This window comes from Equus quagga, chromosome 1 (genome assembly GCF_021613505.1).
Source record: "Equus quagga isolate Etosha38 chromosome 1, UCLA_HA_Equagga_1.0, whole genome shotgun sequence".
In the NCBI taxonomy this organism is placed as follows: domain Eukaryota; kingdom Metazoa; phylum Chordata; class Mammalia; order Perissodactyla; family Equidae; genus Equus; species Equus quagga.
In genome coordinates this window covers 132949032-132974884 of record NC_060267.1, presented here as the reverse complement: position 1 = coordinate 132974884, position 25853 = coordinate 132949032, and the positions used below count along the sequence as shown (strand labels likewise).

The following is a 25853-nucleotide window of genomic DNA, read 5'->3' as shown; positions in this document are numbered from 1 at the left end:
AGCTGACTCCAAGCAGTGGTTAAGGAGTCAGTACATTGACTGAGCCCAGGATACCCAGAGGAGCCAAGCTGAGTTTTAAAATCAATATTCAAAAGTAACTTTAGTGTCAAAACTTGAAGGTTCTGAAGTGTCTAGAGAAAGGAAGCGTTATTAGCCCCCTTTACCTGCCCTGGTCTATGCAGACTGGAGGCTGCATGTGCGCGTGCGGGCGAATGAGGTGGGGAGGGCCCACAGAATGTGGGGCAGCCCTGTTCCTGGCTGCACTCATCCAAGACCAGGCAGACGGGGGGAGCAGTGTCACCGGTGGGAAGAGGCATACTAGTGGAGGTCCTACAGGCTCATCCTGTGCATGACTGACACGGTCCCTCCCAGCCTTGAGGGAGGGTGATCTGGTGATGTCTTTTGTGCTGTGACCTTTGCCCTTTGGCCCCAGGGGTTCTCAATACCAAGTGGTCTGGCCTGCCTGGACATAAGTGGGCTCCCTAGCCTCACTATGGAAATGGGCCTGGCCACGGATCATGCTCCCATGTGTGCGGATTGTCTTAAGTCTAAGAACTCACAGTGGGTCTAATGGATTCTCATAGCAGAGTCCATGGGGCCCGAGACCAGGTTTGACTTCTTCACACAGCACCATGGGTGGTGACATGGGGATGGAGTTGACAGCTGGTTATCACACTCTGGTATGGCTGGACCCCATTTGAAGATTTGAGGCATGTCTGTACCTGCTAGTTAACAGCTTGGCCCCAATGCCCCAAGTCTCTTCACCCCCTGCCAACATCCCAGCTCCTCTCCAGACCCCTCTGTGATCCAGCAACTGAAGGGCTAATGCCTGGCGAGGCGGGGCCTCTGAGACTCGACTGTGCTCTGCAGGCCTACTTCTGCTCTGATTGGGTAGTGTCTAGGATGTACCAGTTGTTAAGTATTTGGTGTATCATCCCTGAAAAGGAAGCTGGCCAACCGTGTAGGCACAGATGAGGGGCTAGTCCACCATCAGACAGATGATCCCTTTTGTCTGTCTCTGACCCACCCTGATGTCGAGTTTATTAAAAGCTGAAGGACAGTATGTGCTCACCCACTGTCTGTGTTGCCCCTGTCTCAGAGGGCCAGTGTGACCAACTGTCTTCTCGATCTGTCTCCATACGCCAAAGCCTCAGCAGAACAGCCCCGAGCAATTCACACGGCTGGTAATTTCCACATGCCTTTCTCCACAGTCCTTCCAAATAAGTAAATACTGGAAAATGGTAACTTTCTAGATGCGACTTAGAGAATGGTTTAAATGAAACAAGAGTCTTGCCCCACGTGGGCCTGGCTGTGTTGCTGAGTAAAGGCACTGGCTATGGTTGGTAGCCAAGACCAGTTCATGAAAGACGCCTGGAAATGGTGGAGGCCACCTCTGGCCTTGCTCAAAGGGGAAACAAGGCTTCCCTGAGACTTCGTTTACAGTCAAACTGCAGGCGCCTCTCTCCTTCCTCCTCAAACCTTGGCAGAAGAGTATGGCTTTAAATGTAGAAAAGTTGTAGGAAATGACTCAAGTTTGTTCTCTCAGAATCTTCACAGACTCACTCAGCAAACTTGGTACCCAACACCGCAGTCCATGGTGCTAAACTCTTAAGCTCCTGGATGGAAGACACGCTGCAGGCCAGCATCCATCAGAGGGAAGCACGTGTACGATGGGGCATGGGCAAAGGCTCTTCCCAGGTAGCTTACACTCTAGTGTGACCCACTTAAAAACTAAATTAATCCACAGGATTCTGGGGTACTGGATTCTCTGCTCTTTCTGAAAAGTGGGCGGTCTTTCCCCTCTGAGAATAGTAATTCTTATTTTCAAAGTCTTTGAGAAGATAGAATTACTGAAAAGTTAAGGCAAGTTATATTATGTAGGCAAAAGGTCTTAATTATCGTAGTATGTTATTGAATAATACCCACCTAGTACCCTCATTAGCTCAAATGTGTCATAATTGAGTTATCCATGGGAAGGAGCTTGCTAACACTTTCTAACGGTTCCAAGATTGGGTAGGTACCTGTGTGAATCCATTCTCTCTGGCACACCATAGGCCTAAGAGAGGCGGCTGTTTGGGGTAAGAGGAGGGGACACGTCATGGCTAAGGCACAGTGAAGGCAATCTGTTCAGAAGTACCACAGGCTAGCCCAGAGAAGCCACAGGAAGGACATTTCTTCCAACGGTGGGGAAAGGTCAGCAGAATCATAGGAATCCTGGATGGATGGAGTGAAGAGTCAGGTGCCTAAGGAAAAGATGATGTTGCCTGTCTGAGGATGGGTTATCAGCAGTTCTCAAACTTTTTGGTCTCAGAACCCGTTTATGCTCTTAAAAATTATTGAGGACCCTTGTGTATCAATATTTACTGCATTAGAAATTAAAACAGAAATTTTTAAAACAGAATATGCAAGCACAAAGATGCCAGAGAGATGACATCATCATGGGTCATGTAGCCTTTGGAAAACCCTTCTGCGCTCCCATGAGAGAATGAGAGTGTACAGGCAAAGGACATCATAGTAGTAGTATGCAAATTGCAATGACCTCATGGATCCCTGAAGGTGTCTTAGGGGAGCCCCAAGGTCCCTGGGCCACACTTTGAGAACTGTTGCTCTAGGGGAAGAATCCCAAATCCCCTGTAAGGAAAAGAGTGCTGGAGCCTCTTTATGATCTATCTGGTAAGAGCCTTCTGCATATAGCACTGCCCCTAGCTTGAACCATCCTCTGCCTCCCAGGCCCGTCCCTCATCCCAGTCCCTCACCTGGACACGGAGCTGCCTGTGCCCCGGTGTGTCCAGCCAAGTTCACACTGAGAGATGTTCCCCACATGGCCACATCTCACTGCCTGTGCCCATCTAGAGGAATGCTGGTCTGAACTAGTGTGTGAATAGACACTGTTTTAAAGATCTCAGCTCCTCAGAGTGGCACACCTGAGACAAGGACGTGTGCAGAGCATAGGATCAGTTTTTGTGATACCTTGTGATCATTTGTTTCCACGCTGACTTAGTGATATAAGAGCTCTGCTAAGTTAGTTGAAAGGTTAACCTTGATTGGGTAGCACCCCACGGTCATTTTGGGTCACAGTTGTGAGTGAGTGATGATTGAGAATTGATCCCAGCACTCTTTCCTGTAGACCCAAAGACTTTCTCATGGTGGTTGTTGAAGTGGGGCCAGCATGGCATCATGAGCACCAGAAGCTTGGGGATCAAGAGTCCTGGCCGAGCCTTTGCTAGTTGGGGCAGGTCACTTAACCAAATGGGAATAGTCTGGCCCACCCTCCCTTCCAGGATATAGTGGGATGAAGCATGTGAGATCACATTGACCAGTACAAAGATGCCATCAGAGAAGAAGTCATGATTTGTGGCATCTGCTGAGCCTAAGTTTTAACTAATACTCTCTTATCAGAAAACTGGCAAGAATTTCTCCAATTCTGGTGTCAAACTACAACCAAGAATCAAGGTGGAATGAAAATAGCTAGCTCTGTCAGATTGTTTGCAGAGAAATATCATAGATTACTTTAGGTAATTTTTTTTAAGTGTTCTTTACTTTTCTGAGTGATGGTAACAAACTCAGTGTGTACAGCTGAGTGCAACCCCAGGGGTACCTTACAGGGTAATGTTACAGCTGACTTTTCAGTGAGGCTCAGAATCACTGTGGATGACTCAGAGTGTTGTGCTCATGATTCTAAACCTTTATATATAACTGAAAGACTGTTCATAATGGACACAAAGGCCACACCATCACATTTTCCCTAGAGGATAACAATAACAAAAGAAAGGGAGTGCCCACGTGTGATATGTGTGTGCGGAGGAGGCAGGGGACAGCTTGTTAGATGAACAGCTTTATTCCATAAGAATTTAATCTGCAGTCCTTTCTTCTGATGGAGATAGTGTAAAGTTATCCCCTCTGATTGGGTAGGGGCTGACTCCTGCTAACGGGTTAATCAGAACTGCCTTTAACAAGATGACTGTGCAGAGCCAGCCCTGGTGGGTGAAACCTGCCTGTGATGGAGAGCAGGCTCTACCAGACACGGGCTCTTTGGCTGGAGTGTGAAAGCCTGGCCCTCACATCCGAAGATGAATGGCCTGGCTCAGTCCCGACTGGAGACTCAGATCTCTTATCTGCACTGTTACAGTGTAGGTTCAGGAGGGGTTTCCAGGCATTTTACGTGCTTGCTGTGGTGCCAAGAGCTGGCAGACTACTGGTGTGTCTGATGGAGCTAGCTTAGGGAGACAGGCAGCGAAAGCATTTCATATGCACCCAGGTAGGAAAAATGTAACCCTGAAAGTGGGCAAGAGAAAGGAAGGTAAATGAATGTTCATACTTGATGTTAAAATATCTTACTTTTATGCTATTGCTTCAGAAATATTTAGAGAGATTTTATAGTTTGGGTTTTTTTGGTGACTTAACCATTCAATAGAGTAAATATCTATAAAGTTCCAATTAAATGGTGTCTAAAATTTCAAGCAACAGTCTACAGGCAAAGCGCCAACATTTCTTTTTTTAAAAAAATATTTATGATAACATCTAGCATTTAAAAATCAACAGAAACTAGGCTTGATTCTGTTTAATATTTTATATGATTGGACATCTTAAATCAGTAATGTTTATATTTTATAGCAATTTTGTGTTTATTCGAAACCATAATTCTACTGTGATGTTAATGGAATGACTTTATATGGCTTTAATTGTATTGGTTTAAGTGCTAATGACCACATTTCAAATTAAAATAGTATTTTGCTGATAGAAATAGACACAGATATGAAATATGAAAGAACAGATCATTTTACTGATTGTAAAGTGTTTATTTCCAGGAAAAAAATGTTCTTTTTTAGGGCTGTGAAAAAAAGTAATTTTTTCAAGGATTTAAGATAGTTTTCTGCAATTTTTGGAATTGGAACTTGTGCCTATGGAATTTTTGGAGCAGCCTAAGCTACCTTTTAGCTTGATATGTGTGCTAGAAAAATTCCATTATCATGTTTTGTGATATGTAATAAATTCAGGGTGCTGTGCTTAAGCTTCGTTTCAGTTCAAGTTTGGGAACTTCTGTTTCCCTCATTCCCAACCTTGGAAGACACCCCTACCCGCTGAAGCCCCCACCCCACCCCAGCCTTCCCCCAGTCCCACGAGAAAGAGTAAAGTCAGTCCCTGACTCCTAGGAGGTGTGTTTCTTCCTGTGTGGAGCAAGCAAAATGTCATCATGATTTCCAAACCTCTGCTTTCATGTCTGGGGAGAGGGACATACTCTCTCCTCCTCTGATGTCTCTTTAATAAATATGTTGTCGTTATTTGTCTTTGAAAGTGGCCCCTCGGGTCACCTGTCAACCTTCTCCGTGATTTATGTTGCAAACAAATTCTCTGTCCTGTGTCTGTTCACTGCACTTTCCTAATCTTGTATATCATTGAAGACATGCTGGAGACAGTTTCTGTTTTTATTATGCAATTATGTTATATGTGTATTTCAGTGAAATGTCAACCCGTCAACAGAGGATGATGTTAAAAATTATCCAAATAAATAGTTTTCTATTTCTTTTAATCAGACCTAGTTCAATCAGTTGAATGACAATGAATAGGATTATCTGTTGTTATTTAAACTCAGGAGTGTGTTCCGGGCCCCTGCTCCCTGTAACGTGGACTAAGGTACATGATTTACCTGGAGGTGTTGACTTAGTGCACGGTCACCTGTGTTTATTTTGTGTCGATGGCAGCAGGTGTCTCAAATCTGGTCTCCTGTTTGGGAGCCTCAGATATGTAACAGCCCTTTCTTCCCAGTGATCCAGAGTCAGATGATGAAACCCTGGCTGGGCTTATCTTCCCTTGATAATGGTGCCCTAAAAAACGCGGAATGAAGGAATTGCGGGCTGCTTCATGCTGCCGGGCTCCACCTTCCTGCACATGCCTGCAGCTCAGCTGTGTAAGAGCTTTCACCCACTTGACATTAGAGTTGCCTTCTTGATGTTTCCATGAGAATGGCAAGTTAGGTCTGCCTCCAAGCCAGATGATTCCCCAGGCTCAGATGTGCTGGACTCAGGGATCCTGAGAGAGGGAAAATATGTTTGCATGTGCGTGTGTGTGTGCATGCATGTGTGAGTTCATGCGTGTGTGTGTACATGTGTATGTGCCTGTGTGTCTGCATCTTATGCCTGTGACCAGAGGAACAGGAAAGTGAGAGGCAGCCTCACTGACCACACCATGAACTCTTCTGGGTTTGGCCCTAGGACATGTGTGTCTTTCCCCTACAAGACCACAGCATTCCTAGCCAGGAACCTTAAAGCTTTGACCCCACGCAGCTCTTTCACCTCTACACTTCATGAAATGGAAGGACCTGCTGCTCCTCTCTTCAACAGTGCTTCAAACCAGACCCAGTCTGGTGTGCCATTTTTCACAGGACCATCTCATAGGCTAGGTGCTACTAAGGACAAGGTCGTCTTCACAAGAGCCTCTTGGGAAGTTCTCATATGACTTTCCATTCTGAAATAACGTTGTCACCCCTGTCATCTGCAGAAAACCAGTCTGAGCATTCCCACACCAGTGGGCCTAGCCCTGCCCAATCTGGCCAGACTGCGGCTACCATCCCATCCCCTCCACCAGCCCCCAACCCCCGCCACTGCTGGGTGTGTCTGAAGCACAGTCATCATGCTTTGTCTACTGCCCACTGCTGAGGGTTGTGGAGGAAGGACAGGGAAGTGGTCCCCTCCCCTGATGACCCACCACTTGGCCCCGTTCTCCTCTGCAGACCACCCTGATGTTGGAGTAGCTGCAGACGGAGCCCTGCACAGCCAGGCTCTCACACATTCTCCAAGCCTTTAGTGGCTCTGAGTTGCAGACAGATTGCCAGCCAACAAGGGGTTTTGCCCTGCTGCAGGACGGGTGACCTTGACCTGGGGGAGGTAGGAAATGCCTCTTTCAGATGCAAGCCTTTTTGTGGAAAAGGTTAAGGGAGCTATACTGTCCCTATTAGTATTTAAGTCAGCATGCTATTTTTCTTCAAATTGATGGTCAAAACATCATAATTTTCTCAGAGTCAGCAACTACACCTTCCCCATATATACTCCGTAAGCATCTCGAATGTTTCCCTAGTGAAGCTCGGAACAATGGAAGGGTTTCTTCAGGCCCTGTCCTAATGGAGCGGGGCCCAGGGTGAGGAAGGCCTCTGTGAGGACCTTGGGGAAATGCAGAATGTCTGTGAGGGGCCTGGAGGGGGCACCTGGTGGGTCTCACACCACCTCCAGAGGCTGTTGAGCCCCTTTCAATGTGTTGTGGTCTTCAAGAGGGTGGCCTGACTGTGGGCGCCTTCTCAGCCTGAGCGCAGGCTGTGGGCCAGGGCGCCGCGGACGGACCTGGAGGCTGGCACTGCACAGTAGCCCAGGTCTGTGTGCATGTCGGTCCATCCATCATGGTCCTGAGTGTGCTGGTGGTTGCAGTGTGTGTGTCACCCCCTCGTTCCCATGGCTTCTTAGCAGAACCAGTGGCCCTGATGGCAGCTTGGTCTGCTTGCCCTCTGGCACTTGTACCCAGGCTTCCTCATGCTGGACACAGCCAGCGAGTCCTTGCCACTGTCCCTGTAGAATAGCCAGGCTGTGCTCCTTGCCCTGTCTGGGGCTCCAGGAGATGGTGCTCTGCAGGCCATCCTTCTGTAGACTGGCATTTGGGCCCTTGGCCATGGCAGACCTGAGTACCAGGCCATGTTCCCTGCAAGTGCAGGTATTTGGAAAGGTTACTGGGTTGAGGGCCTCAAACATCCCAGCCGATGCTCATCTTGAACTCCTGAGTGCCCCCTACAACCCTGAGGCTGCAGGGACTCCTTCAGTTCCATTCAAACAAGCGGCCCGTTCCCTGGGCTGTCCTTTGGAGAAACCTTCCCCTCCTACAGCTGAATCAGGCAGGAGCAAAGCCAGGACCCAGGTCAGTCCCAGGGCGCCCGTGTTGTCTAATCTGTTTTGCCGTTTTCATTGATCTAGGCGGGATTAAGGACACTGCATGACATTGGGCCTGAAATCCGGCGTGCTATATCATGCGATTTGCAAGACGATGAGCCTGAAGAAACAAAACGAGAAGAAGAAGAAGATGTATTCAAAGTAATTATTCCACGCCTAGCTACACACTGGCCACCTGGAAATAGTGGGGCAGGACTCCAGTTTGGGCAGTTAATGATCCACAAAAGAGCCTGGAGAATGCAAACGAGCCCCAGGGCCTAGAGGGGCTTGCGGACCATCCCTGCCCCCGGCAGACCCTTCCCGTTCACCAGCACCTCTCCTAGGGCCAGGCCTGCTCCTTCCCTGAGCTTGCTCCTCTGCCCCACAATGGCAGCTTCAGAGGAGCTTGGCCACAGCTACTGGCCGGTGTGGATGACCATCCTGGGTCCTTCTAGCAGCTGCCTGCTGGAACTACCTCCTTCTTCCCTGGGCCAGCTCTTTGATCTGCCAGCCAGCCCTCAATCCCCCAGCTGCCCAGCCCAGGGAGCATGCCTACTCCCAACCTCAACCTCAGCCTCAACGGGGCTGCCAACCGGCCCTGCTGGGTATAAGTCACCTCAACTTGGAGCGACTGGACGAGCACACTCGAATCCCAGCTGAGAGCTTGCTCCCCATCTCAGGAATCGGTAACCTTCCTCATTTCAGGGGGGACCACCTGCCACACAGACACGTTCACCTCGATCATTGAGACACTCAGATTGTTTTACAGAGATCCTATGGAGCTTACCTAGAATTTGTTTTTCATGTAGAAAAAAATTACCTAACATAGCTAGCCTGCATCAAATACTTGTTAAATTACCTGGTGTTGTCTCCCATTATTTTGCAGAGAAATGGTGCCCTGCTTGGAAACCATGTCAATCATGTTAATAGTGATAGGAGAGATTCCCTTCAGCAGACCAATACCACCCACCGTCCCCTGCATGTCCAAAGGCCTTCAATTCCACCTGCAAGTGATACTGAGAAACCGCTGTTTCCTCCAGCAGGAAATTCGGTGTGTCATAACCATCATAACCATAATTCCATAGGAAAGCAAGTTCCCAGCTCAACAAATGCCAATCTCAATAATGCCAATATGTCCAAAGCTGCCCCTGGAAAGCGGCCCAGCATTGGGAACCTTGAGCATGTGTCTGAAAACGGGCATCATTCCTCCCACAAGCATGACCGTGAGCCTCAAAGAAGGTCCAGTATTAAAAGGTAACCTTTAAAATGTGCTTGCATTGGTAACATAGTGTCTGCCCAAGGCAGTTCCTTCTCTGCCCTGCTCTGGCATGTGCCGGAGATTCCCAGGAGGTATTTGCATTAGAACCTGTGAGTGCCACAAGGTCCTGGCCTTTTCGGGCACTGGCCACGTGATGACCCTCAAGGAAGAAGGGCTGCCTGCCATCCTATATCATGCTGTGTGGGATGCTCCTTAAATCAGCAGCAGCTGCTGCAAACTCCACCCTCCCCAATTGTGCTGACATACTTTGGGACAGAGGTTGGCATGCTTTTTCTGTCAAGGGCCAGATAGTAAATATTCAGGCTTCTGGCAGCACACAGCCTCTACTGCAGCTACTCAACTCTGCTGTTGCAGGGAGAAAGCAGCGGAGATAATATGCAAATGCTGCGATACATCCCAATGAGACTTTATTTATGGTCACCGAAATGTGAACTTCCTATAGTCACGTGTGATGAAATATTTTTCTTCCTTTGTTTTTTTCCAGTCCTTTAAGAGTATAAAAACTGTTTGTAGCTTGTGGGCCATACAAAAACAGGTGGTAGCCTGTATGTGGCCTGTGAACCGTAGTTTACTGACCTCTGCTCTAGGAAGTAGCTTGATATCTGCGTTTTAAATGTTGTTGGAAATATTTAACTTTTATCTTCTCCCTCCCTCCTGTGTTATGCTTTTCCTGGATAGAACCCGCTATTATGAAACGTACATTAGGTATGTGCTCGTTGCCTGTGTTCATGTGTCGAATACTGTGTGTTGTAAGTGTGACCAAGTGGCCTCTATGAATGCTGAGATGAGAAATTTCTCTGAGCCAACTAGGATATTAGAGCTCAGGGCTTTGGAGCTAGTTGCTTTGATTTCTAAGCCAAGGAGCTTTCACATCCATATCTGCGTAGATGGTTACCAGCCAAGGGCTGAGAGTCACGTGCCAGTGTGGCCGCTAGCTAGCCGCTGCAGGCCTTGTGACAGTGCGGGGAGAGCCCCCTGTGCACTTCCAGGTGCCCGGCCTGTGAAGCTAAGCTGGGCACCACCTGCTGCTCTCTGTGGTCAAGCCTCTTGTGGGGGCTTCTTCACAGCATGCCTCCCACCTCCTGCAGACCAGGGACCAGGTCGTTGTCTCCCCTGCAGCCCTCAACACACATGCAGTGTATCCTGCTCCATGTTTGTTGAACTAGGTTGAATGTTGGGTGGGCTGGTCATTTTCCTGGGGACGGGGAGGCTAGGTCTCCTCATTTAATTATATCCAGTGAAATCAGGAGCAGCTTGAGCCAGAGGAGGGCGGGCCAGAGAGTGAAGAACTTGGAGGAAATACAGTCCTCTCTTTGGAGAGACATGATGTCCCAGAGCCTGGATGGTTTTCCTGAGCACTGAGGCCAGGACAAGCTGGGTTTCAGGGCAGCATTATGACAGTCCTGGGGCAGGGCAGTCTTTGAAAACTTGGCAGACATTGTCCAGGAGAGTCTCCTCTGGGACACTGAATCCTAGACTCCCGTCACCCTTCCTGGATCGGATGCAGGGGGAAGTCGGTGGCGAGGGAGCCTCTGTGTCCCAGGCTCTTACGTCACACCTGGCTCGGGTAGGAGGCACAGGGATCAGGGCAGACGGCCTCGGAGCCCAATCTTTTCCCCAGGGCTGCCAATCACTGCAGGTCTCTGGGTCTGTTTTCTTGCTCTGTTCCCCACATTCCATCTACTCCTTTGGTTCTGAGGCCTCTGGGCATAGTGGTTTGGCACCAGCATTGTGCAGGGTATACTGAGAGAGAAACCCCCTCCTGGCATGCGCACGTCCACGTCCACACTCACAGCACCATTGCCAGAGGCCTTGAGAATCCAGTCCCGCTTGAGGCGGGCGCACGGGGGAAAAGCCAGGAGCACCTCAGGCAGGGGTGCTGGCCGTGTGCTGAGGCACGACCACAGGAGTTATCTGCCACCTACCCGGGCGCTGAGGTCCTCTCTCCCAACTGCAGGTCTGACTCAGGAGATGAGCAGTTCCCAACTATCTGCCGGGAAGACCCAGAGATACATGGCTACTTCAGGGACGCCCGCTGCTGGGGGGAACAGGAGTATTTCAGTGGCGAGGAGTGCTATGAGGATGACAGCTCACCAACCTGGAGCAGGTGAGGGCGTTGTGGCCGGGCAACCTTGGCAAGCCTCGCCTTCTGCCCCTTGTGTTCTGCCTGCTTCTGAAGTCATGGGCCCCCTGCAGCTGCACTCGGGATGGCCCTGGAAAGCAAAACAGGAGCACAGACGCCAAGCCACAGGGCAAGTCAGAGCAGGAGAAACAGGCCAGAGACAGGCAGAGTGGAGGCCACTCTTTAGACCTGGTCCTTCTTTCCACCAGGGGCCTGTGAGGCTGTTAGTAAGGGCTCCAGAAATGAGAGCTGGGCCTGCCTCATGGCGGGGTACCCCTTTCCAGCAATCCCTGTCTTCCGAGAGGTCCATTTTGTTTCATTAACGCTGAGCACTCTGGGCGGGGGGCCCCGTCTGCATGGCAGCTTGGCCAGCCCACAGCTTGGGTGAGGTCTGAACGAACAGCGCCTATTTCCCACTTCCATCAAGGGGTCTGTCCTGGAGATGAGAGGACAAGAGGTCAGAGTGGCGTCTCTCAGCAGAGGTGCCTACCCAGGCTATTGTCCTGAAGAAAGAATGTTTGAAGTTAAAAGGGGCACTTTGCTTGGGGACACGTAGCCAGCAGTGCAGGGGACAAAGATCACCTGCCACCCTCTTCTCTGTAAACTGCATCTCACCGTGCTCGGCTGGCCCACTGAAATGGACGTGGTACTGCAGTGAGGCCACCTCTGGCATCTGAGCTGTTGGTGGACATTAGCCTTGTATTCCAGGCCAGCCACAGCCTGTCCTCCCTCACTCGCACCCTCGCTCTCTACCAGTTCCTTCCATCAGCCTCCCTCAACGGCTGACTTCCGGAACCACTGATTCTGAGCCAAATGGATTCTCAGTTTCCTTCTTAAGGGGCTTTCTCACACCATGTCCACCACTTGGACCCCTTTCCCCATCTCTGCTGGCCTACAAGAGCCTGTTCCAGGGACTTGCTTCTCCTTCCCTGACTGGAACTGAAATGCCCCTCTCCCGCAAAGCTCCTGGAACCCACCCTGAGCTCCTCTCTCCCAGCGCTGATCTTCTCCAGCTTGTTTTGGATGTCTGTGTTCGTGTCATATTTGCTAAGCTCCTTAAGTTGGGGGTACCATGCTTCATGCATCTCTGTGTCGCTGGTGCCCAGCCAAGCATCTGGCCAGGGGCAGGCGCTCAGGAGAGGGGTTCTCAAGGAAGAGGTGAGTGGGTGAGAGTCAGGCTTGCAGAGCACCTACAATCACATCTGACCGGGGTCTGAGGCTGCCGAGGGAGGGAGACCACCAGCACCTCACTCGTCGCAGGCCTGCTGTCCTGAACCTTCCTGTGACAGCCTGTGCCCTCCATCTAGCACCTTCTGTGAAGCTGAGGACTGCCTCATTCTCAGCTAGTCCTACTGTCTCTAAGGAGGCGGCGGGAGGACTGTAGACATGGGTCTGTCAGAGGTAAGGGACAGGTCTCATTCACCAGGATCTCACAGGACCCTTACTGTCTCTTTTGGGCTTCTTGACCACCAGGCAAAACTATAGCTACTACAACCGATATCCAGGCAGCAACTTGGACTTCGAGCGGCCTCGAGGCTACCATCACCCCCAAAGCTTCTTGGAGGACGATGACTCACCTGTTTGCTATGATTCCCGGAGATCTCCAAGGAGACGCCTGCTACCTCCCACCCCAACATGTGAGGCCAGGTTTTTTGTTTTGGGTGAAGCTTCCAAAAAACAATGCACCTCTCCTCCCACCCCAGCCTTGGAGAGTGTGACAGATGCGGTCCTGCCTTGTCAGGGACCTCTAGTCCTCAAGACCAGCCCCCTGGTTGGAGAGCCTATCAGCTTCCCTTTCTTATTTGTATCCCACACAGGAGAGGTCAAACCACTTCAGCACTGTTCTCAACTCTCTGAGAACAGAGAAAGGCAGTATGTGGCCCTAAAGTTGCCCAGTACGTGTCACCTGATAGGGGCCTGTTTTGTGCATGTTATCATTGCCTTTGAGTCTGGGATCCATCCAGAGAGGTAGGCAAGACATGCACCATGTTGTTGCCAGGCCAACTCGGGTGGATGGGATAACTGCCCCTCGAGGGGGAAGGGATTGGCACAAGTGCAGAGCTGGACTTGAGCCCAGGCCTGTCTTACAAAAGCCCACGCCTCTGAGGGGCCCCTGGGGATTCTTGGTGTCCATTTCGCCTCAGTCCCCACCGGGGGAGTTCTCCTCCTTTCTCACCTTTCCACCCTCCTCTCATTCTTGCCTTGGGTCTGCCAGTGTCCTCTGCTGTGGGGCAGGTTTTCGCCTTGGTGATGACCTCTAGGGTGGGCACTCCCATCCTGGAACCGGGGAATCCCATCCTGCTGAGAAGGAGTAGGGGCTGGGTGCTCCCGCACCTGGTTTTCTTGTGCAGGTGGCGTAACTGGCACTACCAGGAGATCTGGGTCACCTCGAGTGAGGAACTCCGGCTGCGGAAAGAAATGCAGCAGGGGCCCCTGCCAGCTCCTGGCTGGGCAGCGTGATTTTGGACATGTGGGCATTTTAATGATGGTTAAAGAATATCCATTTCTGGTACTTCTGAGGAATGAAGTATAGTTTGAGCAGGACTCTAATCAGTAGCCAAAAATAGGCAAGACACATCAGCTCTGAGTCTACCGACGACATGCACAATAATGAGTGTGGTTGGGTGGCACCCAGGGCCCTCTGCCTCTCTCCAGCTGTCACAGCCCTGCTGGGAAGGGAGTGTAATTAGACCCACTTCTATAGTTAATATTTAATTTCACAGCCCTAAACACAGCAATTCTGTCTCCATAAATACCAGATGACGCATGTGCAGGTGAGGCCGGGTGGAGGCCCCTTGCCCATGTGCATTCCACTGCCCTCCTTGGACCTCCCTGTGCTCTCCTTGGTGGCCACGTTAATGCCCACCATCCACAGGCGCCGCCCAGTGAAGCGAGGAAACTGAGCGGGCGAGAGTGGCTGTCCTCTTTATTTGTAAGGGCAAATAACAATTGCATTTTGTTTGCTTTGTTGCCCATGAGTTCAGACCTTGGGCAGGGAGAAAGTGGAACTCCTCAGCCTGTGTTCTCAGCTACAGTGTGATAATTTCCTCCATCAGAGATGGTTGTGCAGAGCAAATGAGATGATGGGTCTATGTGGACCTGTTTTCAGAATTGAAAGGCACCACCCAAATGAGAGGGCTGGTGCTTGTCCTTTCCTGCCTCTGGGCCTCCAGCCCCTGCCATCTGATCCTGGGAGGGTCCTGGAGGTTGTGCTGATGAGGGAGGCCCCTCCTCCTTGGAGCACTGTTAAAGTCGGCCCCCGGGTGCTGGATGGAGGGAGGGTGTCTGATGAGAACAGCAGTCCTTGTGCAGCTGTGTCCCAGGTGGGAACTCAAGGAGGCCCCAGCATGCCCCACAGTGCGCATCCGGCCTGTCTGACCAGGACCGGTTGTCTGTCTTGCTCCTCTCTGCTGGAGCAGTGGCCAGCCAAGGGCTCAGCCTGGTCTTCATACACTTTTAGAGCGGGGCCCTCTAAAACAGAACCTAGTTCCCGCAGCTTCGTGTGTGGCCCCAAGATGCCTGGGAGGTCTCCCCAGGCTGGTGCCTGCAGTTTTCCAATACAGGAATAAGGGGTGTGAGGAGTTTTGCTGGGGTGTGAGAAATGCTCTGTGAGCTTAGAAAGCAGAGGTCAAGAAAGGAGCTGTTGAAACGAGTCGGCCACCCCCTTGCAAACCATCGGCAAGGCTCTGAGAGCAGCTTCCGCAGAGCCAGCACCTGCAAGGGTGGAGGTGTTCCCAGCGGGGAGGCCTCTGGCCTGCGCTTGGGGGTCCAGAATCCAGACTGACCTCCTGGGCATGGTGCCCTGTGAAGCCCCAAGCTCTGAATCTCTTGTCATCACCCAACCTGTGTATAAGCCTCTGTTCAGAGTGGCTGTCGACAGGACAGCCACCTTCTTTAAAGTTAGAGGTGTTCTTTCTGGTTCGTTTTGTCTTTGGTGCTAGAGAAGCTGGGTCTTTCCCAACAGAAGAATTTGCTTATTACCTGGTTGAGCTGATAGGACAGCTAGCAAGTGACTCCCTTTAAGACGGGTGTAAACACAGGAGCACCAGCAAGAAAGCATGGCCCCCGGGGATGCTTAGGACCTCTGGGAGGCGAGAAGGGGGCAGTCAGCAAGTATCTGTGGGATTCGAGAACGACCTCTTCTACCTGACCTGAACTGCTGCTTTCCCCACAATATGTAGGTCCAGGGGCTTCGAGTCAGAACAGCTGCCCTCTGGCTGCCTTTAGCTTCTCCCCCTGAGAACAGGCACAGCGTTTATAAGAAACCAGCTTGCACCTTTTAAAAACGTCCCTCAGTTGGGCTGCTGCTTCATCTTCCCTCCCAAAGCTCTGAGATCTCACTACCAAATGCTTTTTCTTGGACGTATCTCTTGCTTCTTCCTGGGCTCCCTGCTGAGTGTCCAGGGGGCCGCCCTGACTCCAGAGCCCCGGGCTCCTGACAGAGAACTTCTTTAACACCTGCACCATGTGCTTTAACCTCTCAGCCCACCGGAGGTCCTCCTTCAACTTTGAGTGCCTGCGCCGGCAGAGCAGCCAGGAGGAGGTGTCGCCATCCCCCGCCTTCCCCCACCGCACGGCCCTGCCTCTGCACCTGATGCAGCAACAGGTGAGCTGGCCCACCTGGCCTTTCCCCAACGGGCCCAACAGGCCCCCTGTGTGGGACCCATCCTCAGGACATCGCCTTCCCCCTGGCTGCCAGCACTGGGAGAGAAGGAGAGAACCTTCACATACCCTTGGGTTCCATCCTGTAACAACCCTGCCAAATAGATACTATCGTGAGTCCCATTTTACAGATGAGCAGACATCAGAGAGGGTGGGTGACATGCCTGAGCTCACACAGGAGGTGAGTGAACGAGTTGGCATTTGAATTCAAGGCTGCCAGCTTCCAGAGCTGGCTCTCAGCCTCAGTACACAATCTTGTCCCCCACATCCCTCCCAGCACTGCAGACAGGGCCTGGTGTAGTCCGCCCCACGGGAGAGGTGGCCTCTCGGCTGACCCTGAACAACCACCACTGCCCTTTATCGCCTCTGAGAGGTGGTTCCTTCCTTAGGACCTGTTTATGGAGCTCTCTCTGGGCACAGCCCCGAGGTCACAAGGGTGAGTGGGCCTCCCACCCTGCCTGTGAGGGCAGTGTGGTCCAGGGACAAGGACCCGTCCACAGTGAGTGCAGCTAGACAGGAGGGAACATGGGGCCGGAGCCCACTCACCAGGGCTTTGCCTCAAGGACAATATAGGGTGCTTTTTCTTGCTGAAGAGAGCACATCAGAGATGCTGTCCACTTGTGCACGTGTGTCAGGGGGCGGGGGAAGCAGAGAGAACGCCAGCATATAGGGAGCACCCAGTCTGTAAATCTGGAGAGCCCGCTCTCCTGGCAGGTTTCTCACCTTGAGCATCTCACGTGAGCATGAGCTACATTTCAGATTTTCTATTCAAATCTCTCTGCCAACTTTTTACTTCTCTGTCTTCAGTTTTTACATTAATTTTTACTTGTGTCCTGTTTTATCGTGAAAGAACGACAAGGCTTGGGGAGGCCCAGACCATCACGTGCCACGAACCAAGCAGGCGTGGAAGTCTACATAGGCACATGCCTGCACACACTCTTCCCTCTGCTGCCCTGCCCCGTTGAGGCCCAGGTCCGCCTGTCTGCACTGCCTCCTTGGGAGGCCATGGCTTCTGACTTGGCCATGGGCCTGTGCTGTTCACAAGACGGGGCCTCAGTGTCCCTCTCTGCAGTGGGATATCAGGGTGGATTGGCAGCTATAGGTGGAAGGAGCGGGGCTTCTGCCCAGAGCTTCAGAACAGACGAAATGCTGGCCATGTGAGGAGTTGCGCTAGAGTGGAGAGAACCCGCTGTGTTCCCTGCCAGGGCCGGGGATCACTAGTTTGCCCTGAAAGTACTTTCGTGTTTAAATCCAGATTGAACTGGGTATGTGTTCATACAACGCAGCTTGTACGTCTTCCCTGACTCTGCATCATCCCAAAGCAATTTCACAAATCAGCAACTGTTTCCTATTTGGGAACAGTGATAGGAAATGCATTATGGATTTGGGGAAAAAGAAAATACAGTCTGCTAGAAAGCCAACTTGTTGTTTGGTTTTCCCTGCCCCCCACAAAGCCCCAGTACATAGTTGTATATCCTAGTTGTACGTCATTCTAGTTCTTGTATGTGGGACGCTGCCTCAGCATGGCTTGATGAGTGGTGTGCAGGTCCGCACCCAGGATCTGAACAGGCGAACCCTGGGCCTCCAAAGTGGAGCATGTGAACCCAGCCACTCGGCCATGGGGCCGGCCCTGAAAGCCAAATTTTCAATGCCAATTCATTTAATTTACCCATTGTGCTCGCGTCCTTTTAAAGTCCTTATCCAAGGCTGCCCCTGTAGAACAGGGTGTCATACTTGGTCCATCTTCAGGCGGCCTGAGGCCTGGACCTCTGAGGACCTCTGGTCTCCCACTCCCCACTTCCCCTTTCTCCTCAGATCATGGCAGTTGCAGGCCTAGATTCAAGTAAGGCCCAGAAGTACTCGCCAAGCCACTCAACCCGGTCATGGGCCACCCCTCCAGCGACCCCTCCATACCGGGACTGGACGCCATGCTACACTCCCCTGATCCAGGTTGAGCGGCCGGAAGCCCTGGACCAGGTCAACGGTAGCCTGCCGTCCCTGCACCGCAGCTCGTGGTACACGGATGAGCCTGGCATCTCCTATCGGACTTTCACACCAGCCAGCCTGACTGTCCCCAGCAGCTTCCGCAACAAAAACAGCGACAAGCAGAGGAGTGCAGACAGCTTGGTGGAGGCAGTGAGTATGGCTCACTGAGTATGCCACGGGAGGGCAGGCGCCAGGCACAGCAGAGGGGGAACCATGGAGAACCACATGCAGGAGGAGCAGGTGGTGGTTCTGCAGGTGGGAGGGCTCTGCAGCCAGGAGGCGACACTTAGTATCTGGACACCGCCCACTTGTTAGAAGCAAGGATGGTACTTAAAGCTTGAGTATAAAACACGGCCGAGTCTCATGAATCAGCTGTGCCTAAGATTACGGGTGCTGTTCCTGCAAATATTACGAGTTTATACTAAAATATTTTTCCCCAGTGGGTTTCACTCTTGTTGGGCCATGTGTACTTTTTGAGCTCTATGACACTTTCAAAGCCAAAGCGATTTACTTTTACATTTAGTTATCATGTATGAGGTCTAGCAGACCTGACTGGCTGAGTCCCAAAAGCACAAGGTGCGGTTATGTTTGAGGACGTTTTTCTGTCGTTTTTTCCCCCTACGGCTTATCACGCATTCATGCCACGACCTTCGTTGCTGTACAGGTCCTGATATCTGAAGGCTTAGGACGGTATGCAAGGGACCCAAAGTTCGTGTCGGCGACAAAACACGAGATCGCCGATGCCTGTGACCTAACCATCGATGAGATGGAGAGTGCAGCCAGCAACCTGCTTAATGGGAACATGCATCCCCGGGCCAACGGGGACGTTGGCCCCGGCTCGCACCGGCAGGACTTTGAACTCCAGGACTTTGGGCCAGGCTACAGCGACGAAGAGCCAGACCCCGGGAGAGATGAGGAGGACCTGGCAGATGAAATGATATGCATCACTACCCTGTAGCCCCCAGGGAGGGGCAGACTGGCTCTGGCCTCAGGTGGGGCGCCGGAGGGCCAGGGAAAAAGTGCCTCGTAGTTAGGAAAGTTTAGGCACTAGTGTGGAGTCCATATTCAATTAGACTTTTGTACAAGTGATGTCATGCCTCAAGGAAGCCATAAACCTGGTAGGGAACAGCCGTGCACATGTGCTCAGCCCCAGCTGCGGGAAACAGCAGGTCCAGCCCTCTCGGAGAGGACCAGTGAGGAGGTCGGACAAGCCCCGCCCGCTGGTGCAGAGCGCACCCCAGGGCGCTCACCCACACCCACCTGCCCGCAGGCACGGTGGGGAAGGTTAAAGGTGAGGACGATCACCAGACCTGTGTCATTACCTCAGCCATCGGTCTAGCATATCAGACATTCAATGGGCCCAGCATATCCATTTTTACACCCTTTCCCCCCAAATATACTGCTTCCTGGTTCCTGTTTAGCTGTTCTGAAATACAGTGTGAGAGTCAGGAGGTACCTACCAGCCGTCATCCTGAAAGGGAGCAGGAGCTTTCTGTTATGTGGCGCCAGTTTACACGAGAGCATCACTCCCACGGTCAGCCTCTGACCGTCAGGCTAAGGGCAACTGTAAACTGGAATAATAATGCACTCGCAACCAGGTAAACCTAGATACGCTAGTTTGTTTAAAAATTATAGATTTACTGTACATGACTTGTAATATACTATAATTTGTATTTGTAAAGAGATGGTCTATATTTTGTAATTATTGTACCGTATTTGAACTGCAGCAATATCCATGGGTCCTAACAATTGTAGTTCCCCACTGAAATCTAGAAATTATTAGTATTTTTACTCGGGCTATCCAGAAGTAGAAGAAATAGAGCCAATTCTCATTTATTCAGTGAAAATCTTTTGGGGGTACAATTTTAAGTTCTAAAGAACTTGACACTACAGAGATTTTTCTAAAATATTTTGAGTCGCTATAAACCTATCTTTACACAAGGTATACCAGATGACCATTTGCAGTCTTGTCTTTGGGCGAGAGTTCTACGATTTGATATCGTACCTTTTGATCCACCATGGGTTACAACCGTCTTTTGTTTTCCTCTGCTAACCCTCTGATAAGTTCATAACAGAGTGGGTCAAGCTGGTTGCTCTGACCCTGTGGCATTCAAAGTTGTGGTTTTCTTAGCTGCCCCCACAGTACATTTTTGCATTTCTGGTGCAGAAATCATTGCACAGATGAACGAAGTCCCTGTGTTCTTGTCCCCCGGGGACTGGTGACGCTGCTTAAGAAATAAGGAATGCTGGGGAAGGGGGGACAGAGGAAGCAACGTGAAGATCTGCAGGATTAGAATGTCGGGGTCTGGACAAATCAAATTGCTGCCTTTTTACAAAACATTGCTGTACTGTGTGTTCTGAGGGCTTTTATATGCAATTGAACGAGGGCTGAAGTTTTCGTTAGAATGCACTCACACGCGATTGTACTTCCCGATGGAAACCCACTTTGGGATCATTAGACTCGTCGAGGCTTCCTTTTCTGTTCACAGAATTATGCCGACTTTATCAAGGTACCTTGGCAGGGATTCCCTGCAGTCAAAAAGACAGGTAGCAATTTGGGGTTCAAAATTTTTAAATATTACATAGACAACCTGTTAATGTTTGTTTTGGGGCTTTGGTTTTTTTTGTAAATAATAACACTTTGTTATCAAGACCTTACCAACCTCTTCTTAAGACATTCTTACTCCAGATCCAGGCAAAAACACTTCAAGGTTTGTAAATGACTCTTTCCTGACATAAATTCTTTTTTATTAAAATGCAAAATGTTCTTCAGAATAAAGCTGTGTAATAATTTTATTGTATTTGGGAGCTCTCCTTGCAAAGAGCTGGTGTTTGCCAGTGAGAGCTTCAGAGGGGCGGGCACTGTGAGGGCAGTTCTGTAATTTCTGTGATTCTCTAGATTTGTTCTTACCCGCCTGGCTCCTTCAGTGCCCGTGGTAACTTAATGCCAGCTGCAGAGAGCACTCTTTCTCCTAAAGGGCTAACCCACTCTCACCTCATCTCAGACTGTGTGTCTCCATTGGGTGTGGGTCTTACTGCGTGGCTTCACACCGTCAGTCCAAGGTCACCCGACCAGGACTGAAGTTTCTGGTATGGGCCATGATCTTTGCCAGTCAGTGCCTAAAAGCTGGCATTTTTACAGGCTGCACTACTCTGCATATCTGTCTGCTTTAAGCCTGGTTCAACCTCTCATCTAACATTAAATTTTTCTTTGTAAGAAAAATTTGCAGTTGTAGAGCATGGTTTTTTTCTTTGTTTTAGGGAAGTTTTAAGATTAAATGTCTTTCCTTTTTGGTTCCCATCCCACCTCCCTAAAAAAAGTCATTTTGTTGTGTCCCCAGGAACAGAGCGTATAGTGTCATTAATCTTGTGTTTCTCATCATATCACAAAATGGAAATGGGAGCTCTGATTTAACTATCAGTGAGCAAGAACCTCATTAATAACCATCTCTGTGATTGATTTCCATCCAGACAGCTCGGCCAGGCAGCGCTTCCCAGCTCTATTCCAAGATGTTTCAGAATCGGCCCCAGGCCAGGAAGGGTGGGTTGTGAAGACCCTGGAAGCTTCTCAGTGCACAGTGTGGGCTTTACATGCTTGACAAATCTTCTTTACTGCTGACCCCGCACTTGTGAAAGAAACCAGGGCAGTTTAGTTTATTGCATGTTGTTTGTTTTTTATGGTCTAAAGTAACAAGGATCTTGTTGTGGTGGGTGTTGGATTTGTTCTACGAGTTGGTTACCGAGAGAGCGAGCTATTGTCGCACAGAGAGCCCCAGCTCCTTTTTTAGCCTTCTGGACTCAAAAACAAGCTTCAGCTACGCTTTCCTTTGTTGAAAATGTTTTTATTTCTCTAAAATGATGTTCCTTCTCTACTGGGGACTTGGGAGAGCAGGCGAGAATGAGGAGCAGGCCTGGGGCCCTTGCTTCCAACATGGGAACAACGGTGAGAGAATGGTCCTGAGGACGCCCTGTGGGGACGGCGGAGGAGAGGAGATGGGAGACTGCCTGGGCCTCAAGACAGGGCCAGGGGAGAGGGTGCCTTTTCCTGAATCTTAATAGAGATCCAACATTAGGTTGGTCAGCGGAAATAGGAAACGACCTTTGGGCGGAGGAGTGTGGTTTGTCTGGAGAGGAGAATCTGTTTGAACTTATGGAAACGGTAATTCCTGAAGCCTGCACTGGAAGCAGAAAGGCAGTCTGTAAAGGCGCTGGGGCTCCTGCTCCTGGGACCCGGCGCTTCCCGGTCACGCTCAGGCAGGCTGCTCCCATACCTGCATGTTTGCCCCTTATCCTACCAGGGAGAACCTGGCGCAGCAGCTTAACCGCAGGCTTCTTCAAAGGGGTCGGTGCTCCTCAGAGCCCGTTCATTAGGCACATACACGGCGTTCTGTTAGGCTTTTTTGACCATTTTTTTGAAAAATATGTTCTTCTGTTTTTTAGGTATTGCAGGCTTTTTGCTAAGGGGCTTAAATGACAGTCTGCCTGATTCTTTGAGAGGCCGAGTGCTGGCCTGGTCTCTGTGTTTCTCACGGGCCGCATAACCATGGCTCATGCTCCCTAACTTGAGTCGGCACTTGGCTCCCCTCTCTGGCCCTCCTTCTGAGCTCAGGGGTCCCTCATGACAGTGGAACTTTCAGACAGCCCCTTGTTACGGCATGGGCCACCACTCCACTCTGACGGGACAGCCACCACACTCACCTGTCAGGGCTCAAGGGAGGAACCGCTTCATATCAGAATAGTCTGTCCTGGGTCTGAACCCCAAAAGCACAGTTTTCCACTCTGCCTTCTGTGGGTCCTGGATCTGGAACACACTCAGCCTTCTCTTTTGAAACGTATTTATTTCACTGTATGGTTATATCATCCTATGGAACAAGGCCCCGTAAGCAAGAGTGGGAGACGGGCCTGGAGGTAATGGAGCTGAACAGGGACAGGCTCCTCTTTCCACGTGTCATTTTGCTCATCTTACATTACAGCCACAGTAGCAAATCAGTCATTGCCTCAGAGGCTGAAAACACCACAGAACGCAGTGATGGCAGCACTGAATGGCCATATACCTGCCATCCCGTGCCAGAGGTCAGCACAGACGGTCGCCTGGGAACCCCCTCCACACCCAGCTTGTCCCTTCTCAGCCCTCAGAGCAGTGGGGCTGGCACCTGCACTCCTCCGCCCCTGCAGGTGGCTCCAAGACCCAGAGGATGATGGCTGTGCACCCTGCCGTGAGGCAGGTGGGGAACCTCTCTAGGAGAGAGAAATCTCTTGGCAGATTTAGAATTTTCTTTCTTGACCCTCCCCTGGAACAGAAAATAAAGACAGACACAGGTAAGATCAAACAAGAGCTGTTTGTTTAAAATTTTTAAAGGAAGGAGAGATGTGATCGTTTTCTTCTTTCCACCTTTTTGAAGGTCTTTCTCAGAAACATGAGTTGCGGCTGTTGGACCTCCAAGCCACCTCAATCCACTCTAATCCTGGGTGAAGCCGGCCCTCATTCTGGGCCCAGCACACAGGTTTCCATGTAGCAATTCTTGGCTTCCCTGCCATAGATGCCATAGAAGCTTTGGATGGCTTCGGAAAAAAATCAATCCAAAATGCATTTAACTTTCATTAGCTTGACAGAACAGTCTGGATGAGGCGTCTCAGTTCAAAAATAAGTTTACTGGGATTATACTATTGAATTATAAGAAGTTTAAAAATCAAGAGCTGTTTTAAATGCTACTTGTAACTGCTTTCCACCCCCAAAAACTCAAATCGTTTGCCAATTTATTTTTCTTTCACTCAGTTTCATTTTTACAGGATCAGGGTGCGTAGTTTTACTCGACTGCTTTCTCTGTCAGTCTCAGCTCCATCCTGCTCTGTTCCCACAGACGTCTAAAGAATGAGAATTAGCCAGCCTTGTCCGCTGTGGAGTCATTTCCCCATCTGAGAGGAGAGCATCCTCTTGGCTGGCCGCTTCAGCGTGGAGCTGTGGTCTGGTAGGTAGGGTTTGTTCTGGGTTTCTAGGTTTCCTGGTAACAGGAAAATCTTCCGGAATGCTAAATCAGGGAACCTACGATAGTAAAGAAAGAGCCCCTCCAGACTCTTATCTCCTTGAACAAGGTCCAGACGTCCTCTCATTGGGCTGATCGTGTTTAATAAGAACCAGAGCATTGGCGAGGAGGCCCCCAAGGCCCTCAGAGGGACGCAACTGAGCACCAGTTCCTGCCTCCCTCTGGGAGTGAAATCAGGAAGCAGAAGAGAAAGGAGAAGGCTGTGTTTCTTCCAGTGGGCCACTTTCCCCTCTGAACGGGAGTGCTGGAGCCTATGCACATGTCCCCGGTGAACTCTAATGACTGCAACTCTGGGCCTTAGCTACAGCTTGCAGCCTGAGAGGAGGACGCCCCCCTTGGAGAACCCAAGCAGGACTGACTAGCTCCAAGCCTCAGTGCACAGCACCTGCTCTCTGAGGGGCTGCAGAGGGAGGCCTGGGAGAGACCACCTTCCTCCAGTCTAACAAGGACCGAAGAAGGCAGCAGGACCCTGGGTTGGAGAGCACCATGAACACAAGACGAGTACATGGCAGGAGTTAACCATCATCCTCCTCCGCCAGCCTCCCCTCCCCTTTGCTGTCCTTGCAGGAGGCAGGGAAGAGGGGCCCCAACCAGAATACTGGCCTTTCCCAAAGGGCCCATAGGGAAATGTTGTAAAAAGGAACCCGATTCACTGACCAGTAGTACTGGTCTCATTTCTTAACAAATGATCCAATTCACAGACATTAAATCCTAACATTCTAGATAGTTTCAGGAAAGACCATTGGAGCAAGGGCTATGCTGGCCCTCTTAGCCTGTTGGGGGGCTTCTCAGGCAGTGACTCCCTCAACGCTGGGTGGCCAGGGTCCTGGGCTTGTAGATGGGGACATCCTTATCCCAGAGTGCAGGCTGCCCCTTAATGATGTCGGCCGCTTTCTCTGCGATCATGATGGTGGGGGCATTCAGGTTGCCGCTGACCACACTGGGCATGATGGAAGCATCGACAACCCTGAGGTTTTCCACCCCAAGCACCCTGGTCTGCGGATCCACCACAGCGGTGGGATCGGAGGGCTGGCCCATCTTACATGTGCACGAAGGGTGGTAGGCACTGTCCGCTTTTGCCCGCACAAAGGCATCTATCTCTTTATCTGACTGGATGTGGCTTCCTGGCTGGAGCTCTTTCCCCCGGAATGGTTCCAGGGCTTTCTGTGCAAAAATTTCTCTGGTCAGCTTCACACACCGACGGAAGTCCTCAATATCGGTTTCTGTCAAGGAAAAGAAACAGGTGCAACTCCTCTCCTTATCATGCTCGCCTTGCTGGAAGATTCTCGGAATGGAGAGGCTCAATAAGCTGGCCCAGGGGACACAGTTTAGGGACATGGAGGTGTGAGCCACCAGGTGGCTTATCACCTACCCAAAGGCAGTTAACAGTGTAACCAAGCAGAGTTGCATGAAGCCCAAACAGGCAACATCCTAGACGGACACAGCCTGCTCCAGAGGACCCAGGTTTAAGTCAGCCTCTGAATTTTCTTATCTGTAAACTAGGGATGAGAATACATGCCCTGCATCTGCCACATTGTCACCGCTGGGCAAAACCTGCGCGATTAGCACGCTCACCTCTGCTGCACACAAACAGGCAGGCCCCAGAATGTGATTCGCTTTTAGAGAATGCTCACTGTGACAGCAGGAAAAATGCTCCACGAACGCTGTGTACACAGCCACATCCTGCACCTCCTGGTAGACTGTTCTGAAAATCTCTCCTACTGTGTAAAAGGACGTCTCAGGGCTACTTCAAGTGACCCAGGGCACCACATAGCAGCATGTGCAATTTTCCAGCTAGAATGATGGGGTGGAGGGGGCCAGAGGGTGCCTGTGTCTCAGAAAATGTGGTC

At 50.7% G+C, this 25853-nt stretch overlaps 2 protein-coding genes across 7 annotated transcripts in view; one reads left to right on the top strand and one right to left on the bottom strand.

Annotated features, from left to right (window-relative positions):
- Positions 1-22640, top strand: part of CACNA1D (calcium voltage-gated channel subunit alpha1 D) — a 175266-nt gene extending 152626 nt beyond the window's left edge. Inside the window, exons 38-45 of the mRNA XM_046685745.1 lie at positions 7956-8072; positions 8797-9164; positions 9868-9894; positions 11147-11296; positions 12785-12948; positions 15796-15917; positions 17789-18109; positions 18624-22640. Of these exons, the coding sequence (XP_046541701.1) occupies positions 7956-8072; positions 8797-9164; positions 9868-9894; positions 11147-11296; positions 12785-12948; positions 15796-15917; positions 17789-18109; positions 18624-18917 (1563 nt within the window). The 3' untranslated portion in view covers positions 18918-22640. The remainder of the gene's footprint in view (positions 1-7955; positions 8073-8796; positions 9165-9867; positions 9895-11146; positions 11297-12784; positions 12949-15795; positions 15918-17788; positions 18110-18623) is intronic.
- Positions 22641-22782: 142 nt separating this feature from the next.
- CHDH (choline dehydrogenase) overlaps positions 22783-25853 on the bottom strand; it is a 31460-nt gene continuing 28389 nt past the window's right edge. For 5 of the 6 annotated variants that reach the window (XM_046652141.1, XM_046652178.1, XM_046652156.1 and 2 more), the window contains exon 8: positions 22783-25226. In XM_046652141.1, coding sequence (XP_046508097.1) covers positions 24808-25226 — 419 coding nt within the window. In that variant the 3' untranslated portion in view covers positions 22783-24807. The remainder of the gene's footprint in view (positions 25227-25853) is intronic. The other variant, XM_046652169.1, reaches the window with a different exon arrangement.